General features: G+C 37.8%; 1 protein-coding gene across 1 annotated transcript in view; it reads left to right on the forward strand.

The window, feature by feature from the left end:
* The first annotated feature begins 797 nt into the window (after positions 1–797).
* spag1a (sperm associated antigen 1a) overlaps positions 798–13,166 on the forward strand; it is an 18,128-nt gene continuing 5,759 nt past the window's right edge. Inside the window, exons 1-7 of the mRNA XM_016231319.1 lie at positions 798–1,283; positions 2,735–2,834; positions 3,621–3,773; positions 4,578–4,732; positions 8,333–8,474; positions 10,202–10,328; positions 10,927–11,053. Of these exons, the coding sequence (XP_016086805.1) occupies positions 920–1,283; positions 2,735–2,834; positions 3,621–3,773; positions 4,578–4,732; positions 8,333–8,474; positions 10,202–10,328; positions 10,927–11,053 (1,168 nt within the window). The 5' untranslated portion in view covers positions 798–919. The remainder of the gene's footprint in view (positions 1,284–2,734; positions 2,835–3,620; positions 3,774–4,577; positions 4,733–8,332; positions 8,475–10,201; positions 10,329–10,926; positions 11,054–13,166) is intronic.

Genomic DNA, 13,166 nt, shown 5'->3' on the forward strand with positions numbered 1-13,166 from the left:
ATTTATGATTAGTAGTATCAATATTGAAAACAGCTGTGCTGCTTCATATTTATGTGGAAACTGTGATACACCACCATTCAAAAGTATGGGCTAAGATTAAAACAAATATATATATTTTTTATTCCGCAAGGATGCATTAAATTGAACAAAAGTGACAACAAAAGATTTCTAATATTAAATAAATGCTCTTATTTTAACTTTCTATTCACCAAAGAATCCTGAAAAAAAATTTAATAAAAAAATATCAAGCAGCAAAAATTGTTGTATAGAGAGAGAGCAGCAAATCATCATATCAGAATGATTTCTGAAGAATCATGTGACACTGAAGACTGGAGCAATGATGCTGAAAACTCAGCTTTGATCACAATATATTCAAATAGAAATAATTTATTTTCAATTGTTACAATTTTTCTCAATATACTTGTAAGTTTTTTATGGTATTTTAAATAGTTTATTAATTATTTTAAAGTTTTGTTTTTTTTTTCAAATAAATGTAGCCTTGGTGAGTATAAGAGACTTCTTTCCAGAACGTTAAAACATTCTAATTATTCCAAATTATTATTCCAATTATTCTTTTGTGCGGTAATGCGTGAGCTTTATTTTGCTTAGAGCACAGAGATGCTGAGCCGTGTCAGCTGAAGGGCTCTGCAGCTGATTTTGCGCACAATGAAATCCAGCAGAGACGTTTGAAGTCCCCTGGCTGCTGTTTCACAGTAAACCACCCCCACTCTGCAGCAGCTCCGCAGCCCCTCCCCCCGCGTGATGTCACAGCTCAGAGTGTCCCGCAGGAGGCGTGTCCTCCCATTTCTGGCTGAGCCTCACAGTCTGCGCAGGGAACAGGAAGAGAGCGAGAGAGTGTACGAGTGTATGAGTGTGAGGACGGGAGCTCGCTGTACTTTGGTAGGGACTGAGGGCAGCCATGGGGAATTCACAAAAGAAGGGCCCCGGTCACGGAGAGGGAGGGGGCCCGCACTCTCAACCTGGGACCCCGGGGTACAAGAGGAGCCATGGAAACAACACAGCCAACTCAAAGGATGTCCAAGGGAAGAGCTCGGCAGTGAATGGCACCCTTCCAGCCGGCAAGAGCCAGGATGAGCCTCAGGGCTCTGGTCCGGCACACAGTGGCACTGCTGGGGCGAGCTGTAATCTGGACGCCCCGTGTGGGGCCCTTCCTCTTCCACTGGCCAGGCTCAAAAACGAGGGCAATATGTTGTTCAAAAATGGACAGTTTGGGGACGCGCTGGAGAAATACACACAGGCCATTGACGGATGTATAGAAGCTGGTAGAGTACAAATATTCTGTACTTCTTGTCAAAGTCATACATGATGTTTGTGTTGAAACAGTAGATATAACAGTCTTTGGTTTTACCAAGATTAGACATTTTTGGTAAGATGGCTATTTTGGCAAGGTGATCATTGTTTTTCTAGTTTACTGACATAAAGGTACTGTTTTTTAATGATGAAGTATTTTGTGTTTAATTATCTTGAAATAGTATATTTGACAGATTTTGGGTGTCACCAAAATGGCATTTTTGGCATATTTTACCAATTTATGTTTTAGTTAACCAGCATATTTCAACGATTCAGGTGGGGTACAAGTATTAACCTCAAAATAATATATTATATGTGTATGCTAAAATAGTATATTTAACCATTTTTGGTGTCACCACAATGCCATTTTTGGCAAGGTGGTATTTTATAGTATCTATTTTCCTACTATTTATAGTATATTTCAAATGAATCAGCATGTTTCAATCATTCTGGTTGGGTAACACGTATTCTGTGTTAAAGTAACTTGAATTAATATATGATGCCTGTGTTAAAATAGTATATTTAACAGATTTTGGTATTACCAAGATGGTATTTTTGGTAAGGTCATAGTTTTGGCATAGCTGTGGTTGTTTTTATAGTATACTGACTTAAAAGCAGTTGGTTTTAAATGATTCTTTAAGTATTTTGTGCTCAAGTATATTGAAATGATGTTAATAATATAATATATTTAACAGATTTTGGTTTCAGCAAAGTGGCATTGTTGGCAAGGTGACAATATTTTGATACTTGTTTATAGTATACTGGCTTAAAAGTACTGTATTTTTCAAATGATCCAACATCTTTCAATGACTCTGGTGGGGTACAAGTATTTAGCTATATTATATGTGTGCATGAATAGTATGTTTAACAGTTTTTGGTGACTGGGTGTTTCCAAATGAACAAGCACATTTAAATGAATCGTGTTGTGTTGTAGTGTGAATCACAAAAGCATCTATTGCGCAAACATTGCGTAGATCCTGTTTAGCAGCGTTGAGTACTGCAGGGGAAGCAATCCGATACCGGTTCATAGAGAGGCTCTGTTGTCTAGATGTCCCATGGAAAAGGTCTTAACCCGCTGTTCATCGAGCCACTGCATTTTGGGGACTAAAGCTGCATTGTTGTGAAATAGAAGTGAACGCGTTTCACAAGACTGACACTTCCGCAACAGTGCATTGTGGGTGTGTCCACTAAAGTTACGTAATGGGCCTTTTGAAAGCAGGGATGCACCGTCTTTCTAAACTCAGCTTCCCCAGAGTGTTTACTCTATGACTAGTTGGGTTTGTAACATGATATCAGGTGACTAAATGAAATGTATTCCAGCATAAATGGCTGCCTTAACACTGAACCCTTCCTCCCACTTGTATCCATGCAGATCTAAAGCTGCTTTCTGAGTCTATTTTCAGTGCTGTGCTTGTATTTGCAGGTATCGACAGCCCAGAGGATCTTTGTATTCTGTACTCCAATAGAGCTGCTTGCTACCTCAAAGATGGAAACAGCGCAGACTGCATTCAGGACTGCACCAGGTTAACCACACATTTACATACTCGCTCTGTTCAGCTGCCAATCTCTCAATGACCAGACTTTCACAGAATAACGAGAGCCACAGTGCTGCGTTTAGCTTGGATTTACGTGTGAGGTAATAAGTGCGTCTCAGAAAGATTAACACCCAGCGCAGTTAGTTGCCCTGTAAGGAGCTTTACCAGCAGACTGGTTAACCGTGACTAAGATCCTCGGCAGGCTGTTACCATGTTCTGCTCCTTTGGAGGGAAATAATAAAATGTCATTGAGTCTTGTAATCATACTGTACTTTCCGCTGTCCTGTTTGGACGCATCCATTCTTTAATCCTATAGAGGAGTGAATCGCAACCTTTTGGCGTACCGGACCCCAGTCCAATTCAGAACCATCCTCAAGGACCCCCAGAACAAAATTGACTAATCTATGTATCATTTGTGTCTTTGTGAGGACCAAATACAGTCAAGTATATTTCAAGTTAGCTGACTTGTCCAGTATTTGGCCATATCATCAGCTTTATTGGACTTTTCTTTCATGGGAACATGTCATGTCAAAATATACAAAATTCATACTTTATATGGACACCCTGGCCTTACTTCAAGGACCACTAGGGGTCCACACTGCTATAGAGGAAAGACAGGGAAATGATGCGAGCTTTAGGTATATTATACAAAATGGGTATATTTTGAAAGACTCCAACACATGCAGCTTTATGAATGGCTTCCTATGTAGATTTAGAGAGGTCATTGTAGGGCACAGGATCAGAGAAAGATCCTGATCCTCTGTTTATTTATAGGGCTCTGGAGCTCCGCCCCTTCTCGCTGAAGCCCCTCCTCCGGCGGGCGATGGCGTATGAGACTCTGGAGCGCTACGGGAAGGCCTACGCTGATTACAAGACAGTCCTGCAGATAGACATCAGCGTGCAGGCGGCTCAAGACAGTGTGCACAGGTACAATCCACAGCATGACATTTTCTGAGTATTTTAATATGTTTACAAATGTAGCTTTCTAAAAACACTCATTATTGTCAATATCCTGCAAAATAAAAACCTAAACAAACAAGGGTCATTTCCTAAGAAGACAAATTACGTAAGATGATGAGACTTGTTTTCAGACAGTAGATTTTGATATTTACACTTCTTATAACATTGGTAGTTTTTCCACTTCGGAAAGTCTAAAAAATATGGCCAAGTGTACAGTTAATAGAAAGGAATTTTTCCGTATTGATTTTTCGCAGGTGTTTTAACCATATTTTGAATTACACATTGCATTGTGTTTTAGGGTTAAATGAAATGTCAGTAAACTTAATAGATAATGGCTAAAAGTTACCAGTTCTTTTTTTGCGTTGTCTACACATTTTGTTCTTACAGTCTTGTTTTAATTGTAAATTTGAAAAGAAATGTTGACAAAAGATGTATATCTGAGAAAAAATGGTCTGCACATTTTTCTTCCAAGGACATTTATATTTTTTTCTACTGGAAAACAAAAGCAAAGTACTTAAAGTAGAAAAGAAAATTCTGTCATTATTGCTCACCCTCATGTTGTTCCAGACCTGTATGACTTTCTTTCTTCTTCTGAACACACACGAAGGTATTTGGAAGAATTTTGGTAAACAAACAGTTTCGGTCCCCATTGGCTTCCATTATATGGGGAAAAAATACTATGGAAGTCATCAGGGACCAGAATCGGTTTGTTTATTCACATTACAGTTATGTCATCTGTTCTGTCTGACTGTGTTTGTGATATGATCTCAGAATCACTAAAATGCTGATCGAGCAGGACGGTCCGGACTGGCGAGAGAAGCTGCCAGAGATTCCAATGGTTCCGCTCTCCGCCCAGCAGCACCGTAAAGATGAGCCCAGCGCAGAGATTCTGCAGGCCCGCGCAGCCAGAGCCGAGCAGGAGAAGGGTGAGTTAACACCGCATCGCATCGCCACTGAACCAAAACCAGCCGCACAAGAGAACAGTTACCAGACAGAAGAGAACAGTTTTGTTCTCAAGTATGAGCAATAGTAATAGCAATGTATAGCAATAGAATTAGTAAAGCACATAAGTGTTATCTCCATTAGCATTCTATAAACAAATTAGGTATAATTCTGTGCCTTTCACACCTGAAAATATATTGAACATATATCTTATTTGCATATTTACAAGGTCAATAAAAGTGGGTCTCATTCATGAATTCATGATTCAGCAATGACTTTCGTACCTAAATGCATACTAAATGTAAAAAAAAGAAAGAAGAGTTTGGTTCCAAAACGCAATAAACCTTTTTTTTTTTTATTGAGTTTCCGCCAAAATCAGTATTGTATATGGTCGGTATTGAAAAGTCAATTTTTAATTTTACGCAAAATGCTATATCAGCCGAGTTATTCTGTCATGTTTCCTCCCTTTCTTTCCAAACCGCGACAAACGCCAGTCTCCCTTCTCTGCAGAATGCGATATATCCGCTCAACCAATCCCAGCGCACCATTCCACGCACTGTAAACAGTAACAACCAATCACAGAGCACCATTCCACGCACTGTAAACAGTAACAACCAATCACAGCGCACCATTCCACGCACTGTAAACAGTAACAACCAATCACAGCGCACCATTCCACGCACTGTAAACAGTAACAACCAATCACAGCCAATATCGCGTTTATAATCACAGATGAGTCGCATTCAATTATGCACGCGATATTGCGTAGCTTGTCAGTGTGTTTTTATTAATGCCATTAATGTTTTTGTTAATATAGCGTATAGCATTAGTAAACTAAATGAATGTAAGATGAATGCTCTTTTGGAAGGGAAATGGCATTTTGGAATTTTTGTGGTCTAATGTGATATTGTTGTTCATGTTCTTGTTCATGATGAAATTTTCTTTTATTGTTGTAATTAATTTATAGCATTAACAAGATGACCCGTTGAATTCTCGATGACTGACTGAATGTATTTTTAGTCCAGTGGCTGTATATAAAATTAGTATTGACCAAGTTCAGAGGCTGTCATATGTGGATCAACTTACTATGTTGTGTATTTTCAACAGTTTCAATATGAAAAATAACTTTTATATTGATTCAATGGATTTATTGCATTTTGGGGGACAATAATACAATTTTATAATAAATCTTTGAAAATCAAAATCTGGATTTGAATTTTTAATGTTATTATAACCTAAAGATGCTATGTGAAAGTTTGAAACAGAAAATAGTGGTTTTCATCTTGCCACTTTCTTGGTAAAGAAAACACATTTTTACTCAAATTAGTCAAAATGGATTTATAGCGTTTTGGAACCAAACTCTTCAAATAAATCAATAGAAATCACATGTACACAAAAATCACGATAATAATGGCCTCATGAATGTGTTAAGATCAAAATCAAATCAAACCCAAGACCCATATAGCATCATGCTAAATCAGGATCTATCACTATAGGCGTCTTTACACAGCAGAGTTAAGGCTGCTCTGTGCCTGCTTAAAATTCAGTGTAAAGAAGCAATGCCACATAAACTCCAGACTAAATAAACAAACCCCAAATATATAGTTTCTGTGTAAATGCATTCATCCCATCTCTGAGCAGCATTAAACAGTCTCCTAATGCCACCTCAGAAGCGCTTCTGTGCCATCTTTGCCGTGTAAATTTAGCAATGTAGCGAATGTTTTTTGGATGCTGATGTGCTGGTGTCCACATTAGGCTTCTTAGACGTCCTTGATCAACCAGCTTCAGCAGAAGGATCCTGCAGGTTGACTTTTATTATTGAAGCATGGCTACACAGACCAGCGTAAACCAGTCTGGACCTGCTAGGATATTCATGCTGGGGTTCTGAAAGAGGGTTGCATGCATTAAACACTGCATTTCCAAACAGAAATCCATGCTGGAAAACCAAATGCAGGCCAATGCTGATGAATGCAGGAAAAAATGCTGTTGAACTCCTCATAACAAACGCCGGCTGGGAAGCCTTATTAGGTTTGACATAGCGTGTGACGTTTGATTTTTTTTGTAGTTCACGTGTTTACAATAATTATGCAAACCGTTTCAGTCACACGCTGCATCTAACAGCATTTGTCAGCATGGATGTTCCACGCTTGATGGCAATCAATAATGTAAAAGCGTAACATAGTCAGCTCTCATCGTAATGGAACCAGACGGCTCCGGTTTCATTCTGACCTGAGAAAGGAAGACCCACATGATCACAAGGCACACATCAGCACCCGATCACATTAACAATGGGACAACCTTTGCTCTGCTGTACTTTGAGCCAGATGAAGTCATAGCAATGGGCGTATGTTGTGCTATTCCCGCTGCACTCGCTGCCTTTACTGCAACTGAGACGAGCCACTGTAAACTTGCCAAGCACACTGACACAAGTAGTGAAGTGTGCCGCTTTTGAGTAACGTGACCAGGTCTCATTTCACCCCAAAATCAATAGAAAAATATCAGGAATTACCACTGTTGTTATTGTTACCTAAAACTATTTTTTAAAAATCAGTAATTTAAATAAAACTAATAAAATAAATGATAAATATTAAATGAAAAACTGAATACAAATTAATGTTTAAATATGTAATACTTCATACAACTTAAAGGTCCCCTGAAATGCTTAGAAACACGCAGCGTTAAGGCCCGTTCACACCAAGGACGATAACTATAAAGATAACGATAAAGATATAGTTATAAAAATCGTTCTCAGTATTAAAGAATAGCAGAGTCCACACCACAACTATTACGATAAAGACAAAGAGAAACGATATCGTTGGAATCACTTTCAAAACGATTTTTCTCCATCTGATGAACGATAAAACACTGACAGCCAATCAGAATCCATCCTGCTGTAACGAGCTCGAGAATTTAAAGCGGCAGACTCGCGCGTGCTTAGAATAAACAGACGATATCGTTCGCTGGTGTGGACGCTAATATCGTTATCTTTATAGTTATCATTTTGATTTCATGGGGACTTTAATATGTAATACAAATTCTGAAATGTTTGTCTAGGCAACTAACTGAAATAAGTTACTACTAAAATTACTAAAACTACAAATTAAGCTAATTTGAAGTTATATTTATCAAATAAATGAGACAAAAGCACATAGCAAAATTACCTTTGAAAAAAACATTTAAAAAAACAACAACTGAAAACTGAAAATATAAAAATAAAAGCTAATTCAAAATAGTATATAAATTATACTAAAATAACACTGGAAATTACATTTTGCATAAAGAAAAAAATAAGCTAATTTGTTGTGTCATATGTGATTTATTTATTTATTTATTTTTTACATTATTAAAATGTTTTTGTTGTTGTTGTTGAACTACAACAATGAGAATTTGGGAGGCAAATGTGCTTAAATATAATGACATTTTTATTTGTTTCTGTGATTTTGAGAATTATGACCCAGACATGTTGTTGATGTGTTTTGTGACATTCACTCTTTTACAGTGGATAGCTATAATTTAGAGAAGAGAGAGGGTCTTTTAGAAGTATTCAGAAGAGTAATTCTACTGTAAATCTACTTTCTTCACAGCCAGAAAAGCAGAGGCTCGATTCACACAGATGAAACAAGAAGGGAGTGACCTGGTGAAGAGCGGCCAGTTTCAAGGTGCTGCGGACAAATACAGCGAGTGTCTGGCCATCAAACCTAGCGAATGTGCCATCTACACCAACAGGTAATCTTCTAAATGCGAATTTTGTCACTGTTTTGGAGCACAATGCCTTATAGATAACCTTAAGACTAACATATTGATACTAGCACCCAAAAAACTTTCATTTTGATTTCATGGGGACTTTAATATGTAATACAAATTCTGAAATGTTTGTCTAGGCAACTAACTGAAATAAGTTACTACTAAAATTACTAAAACTACAAATTAAGCTAATTTGAAGTTATATTTATCAAATAAATGAGACAAAAGCACATAGCAAAATTACCTTTGAAAAAAACATTTAAAAAAACAACAACTGAAAACTGAAAATATAAAAATAAAAGCTAATTCAAAATAGTATATAAATTATACTAAAAATAACACTGGAAATGACATTTTGCATAAAGAAAAAAATAAGCTAATTTGTTGTGTCATATGTGATTTATTTATTTATTTATTTTTTACATTATTAAAATGTTTTTGTTGTTGTTGTTGAACTACAACAATGAGAATTTGGGAGGCAAATGTGCTTAAATATAATGACATTTTTATTTGTTTCTGTGATTTTGAGAATTATGACCCAGACATGTTGTTGATGTGTTTTGTGACATTCACTCTTTTACAGTGGATAGCTATAATTTAGAGAAGAGAGAGGGTCTTTTAGAAGTATTCAGAAGAGTAATTCTACTGTAAATCTACTTTCTTCACAGCCAGAAAAGCAGAGGCTCGATTCACACAGATGAAACAAGAAGGGAGTGACCTGGTGAAGAGCGGCCAGTTTCAAGGTGCTGCGGACAAATACAGCGAGTGTCTGGCCATCAAACCTAGCGAATGTGCCATCTACACCAACAGGTAAAGCTGTCCTACATGCTGCTATTTAAAACACTTTGCAACTGTTATTATCAGCCGAAACATATTACTCATACAACAGTCGGGCTCTGAAACTAAACATCCCATTCATTTTCTCTATAATGAAAATAGTTTTTTTTACATGAACATTTAAACTGTTAAATACAGACCTACTGTGAGCTACAAGGCTGTTAATCAACGGTAAATGCTTTAGTTAAAGCCACCAGTCTGCATCATTTCAACTTAATTTTTAAATAATCGAGTTAAACGGCAGAATACAAATTCATTGTGAAAAACTGCATTACCCATGATTCTGCAAAGAAGTCTCAACCAATCAGAGAACTGCAACAAAAAACATCATCACTATGTGCTCCCATGGAAGCGTGTAATCAAGTTGGTCACGCTACACACTCAAACTATTTGGATATATATCTATAAAAATGTATGTAAAACATAAAATATATTGTTTGTTGTATATTATACTGATGAATTTAAGACATTTTAGCACAAAATGCAATTAAAATGGCAAGCTAAGTCTTTCATTACTAAAATCCTGTACACCACTGAATTAAACATGCAACAAAATGAGCACATGTGACAACAGTAGCATATACTGCTGTTTGAAATGTTGCATAATGCATACTGTATATGCATAATGTAGTATACACCGTGCAGTATGAAGCAAGCAGTGCGCTAGTATTCTGTTCTGAACACAGCTGCAGTTTGGTGCAGTTCACGCTAAATACTTACAAAGTAGCAATGAACTGAACCAGCTGCACATGTTGTCCTGTCTCTCATTTGATGGAGCCTTCTAGAAAATGCTGAGACTGGAGCTGCTCAGACAGTCAGCAGTTAGCTCTGACAACTCCAGCTGAATGAGAACTGTCTGCTGTGTTTTCCAGAGCGCTGTGCTATCTCAAGCTGGAAGGTTTCGCAGAAGCCAAACGGGACTGTGATTCTGCACTCCAGATCGAGCCAAACAATAAGAAAGCATTTTACAGACGAGCACTGGCACATAAAGGCTTGAAGGTTTATATTTTGTCATCAGATATTATGCCTTTTATAATCACAAGAAAGCATGTGTGCTTCATGTTATATGTGACCCTGGACCATAGAACCAGTCATAAGGGTCAATTTTTCGAAAGCTGAAAGCTGAATAATTAAGCTTTCCATTGATGTATGGATTGTTAGGATCGGACAATATTTGGCTGATATACAACTATCTGAAAATCTGGAATCTGAGAGTGCAAAAAAACCTAAATACTGAGAAAATCACCTTTAAAGTTGTCCAAATGAAGTTCTTAGCAATGCATATTACTAATCAAAAATTAAGTTTTAATATATTTACGGTAGGACATTTACAAAATATCTTCATGGAACATGATCCTTCCTTAATATCCTAATGATTTTTAGCATAAAAGAAAAATCTATTATTTTGACCCATACAATGTATTGTTGGCTATTGCTACAAATATACCCCAGCGACTTAAGACTGCTTTTGTGCTGCAGGGTCACATATTTAAAACATTGTGAGTAAGGATTGTGTGTGCATATAAAGTCAAGCTCACTGTTGAATTCAGTGCAGTAAGGCAGAGTTTCGATGGTCTGTCTGTATGTTCTCCCACAGGACTACCTGTCAGCCAGCACTGATTTACAGGAAGTACTGCAGTTGGATCCAAACGTGCAGGAGGCCGAGCAGGAGCTGGAGCTGGTCACTAGCCTGCTAAGAGAAAGTCTGCTGGCTAATTCTCAAGGTAAAGTCTCACTGCCAAAGAACGCATAGGGAGAGCACTCTTAAAAATAAAGGTGCTTCAAAAGGTTCTTCAAGCGATGCCATAGAAGAACCATTTTTGGTTCCACAAAGAACCATTCAGTCAAAGGTTCTTTAAAGAACCATCTCTTTCTTACCTTTTTGTAATCTGAAGAACCTTCTTTCGCCACAAAGAAGCTTTTGTGAAACAGAAAGGTTCTTCAGATGTTGAAGGTTCTTAATGGAACCATTTAGACAAAAAGATTCTTCTATGGCATCGTGAAGCACCTTTATTTTTAAGAGTGAGACGAGAAACTAGCACAGTTCAGACTATGTAGGCAACCGGTTGGGATGTGATAAGATTCCACCGACAAGAAATTTGTCTGGCTGTATCCGAAATCCCTAAAATAGTCTACTCTGAATGAGTGAATGAAACCAGTGAGTGAATTTGTACACGGAGTGCCCCAGAAGTGCTACAGAGGCTGTTCGATTGCTGTAACGCACAGTGCATCGTCTCTACTTCCTTTCACTTTAGAAAAGTCAAGCCAAAATTTCCTAGGTATGGCCGCTGTCGTCTTGCGCCGACGACGTCATTTGGAGCTCAAGTCTCCTCATCTGTGATCATGAGGTGGAGCCGCGGTATCAAAATCCTCCAGGCCCAATTTAAATTATCCATTGTCGCTTGTATTATGGCTATTGAAGGCATGGTAGGCGATTTGGTTCAAAAACATTTTTTTGTTACGCTGTTTGAAAGTCTCCCAGCTTTCATCCCCATTGCCATCACTAAGTTAAGTGCTCTAAATGTATTTATATGGTCTGTGGAAGGTGTAGGAGCATAAAATGTTCGTCCAATCATATGGTATATGTATTTGCAAACCTCTGCGCACCCTGTTCGCACAGACATGATACGTCATCAGCGCGTTCTTTGCACATGACGTCATTGCTGTGCTGAAATGCAGCTGGAGGGCAGGAAGTGATTTTTCTATATAGGACTCGCAAGCAGAAACTCAAAATGCCTATGTTTTGCGTTGTTTATGGATGCTCAAACCGAGAAACCACAATGCACTTTTAATGTGTACGGAAATGTTGTTGTTCATAAGAGGGGAAAGGGCAAGAAATTGACTGAAAACACAAGAAAAAGTGGATTGTAAACCTGCGTCTGCGGTCGGGAGGAGCCGAGTCGGATAATGCTTGTGTGTGCAAATGGTTAATATAAGATATTGTAATATATTAAGATATTAAGATAAGAAATATATAAATAGATACAGGTCTGCCAACTCTCACACATTCAGCATGAGACAGTCAGAATTCACTCAATGCTAAACGCTACTACAAGTGAGTGACAGCTTTTTAGTGATTATATGGAAGCGCTATTAGCTCACTTTCTGGGCTATAATCAGTTCAGAAGGCGGCTGTGAAAATTAATCTGCATTGTTAATCCTTTTGATCTTTTATTTAAAAAATTCACAAAAATCTAAACTTTCATTGGATAATAAGAATTTAAAATGGGGGGAAATATCATCATGAAATAAATGTTTTTCTCTAATACACATTGGAGACAATTAACAGCACCCTTTTATTCAATGCTTTTTGAAACCTCCAATTGCCAGTTTAACAGCTCTAAATTTGCTCCTATAATGCCTGATGAGGTTAGAGAGCACCTGACGAGAGATCAGAGACCATTCCTTCATCCAGAATCTCTCCAGACCCTTCAGATTCCCAGCTTCTCCTCTTCAGTTCATCACACTCATCTTCTATAGGGTTCAGGTCAGGGAACTGGAATGGCCAGGGCAGAAGCTTGGTTTTGTGTCCAGTGACCCATTTTTGAGTTGTTTTTATTGTCCGGTTGGAAGATCCAATCATGGCCCATTATAAGATTTCTAACAGAGTCAGTCACTTTTTGATTTTTTATCTGTTGGTATTTGATAGAATCAAAGATGCCATGTGTCTAAACAAGATGTCCAGGACCTCCAGCAGAAATATAGGTCCACAACATGGGGTACTTTTTATCCCTGTGTGCACCAAACCCATCTTGAGTGTTTGCTGCTAAAAAGCTTATTTTTTAGTTTCATTTGACCATAGAAGCCAGTCCCATTTGAAGTTCCAGTCGTGTCTGA

This window comes from Sinocyclocheilus grahami, unplaced genomic scaffold (genome assembly GCF_001515645.1).
Source record: "Sinocyclocheilus grahami isolate Dianchi unplaced genomic scaffold, SAMN03320097.WGS_v1.1 scaffold387.1, whole genome shotgun sequence".
NCBI classification, from domain to species: Eukaryota; Metazoa; Chordata; class Actinopteri; order Cypriniformes; family Cyprinidae; genus Sinocyclocheilus; species Sinocyclocheilus grahami.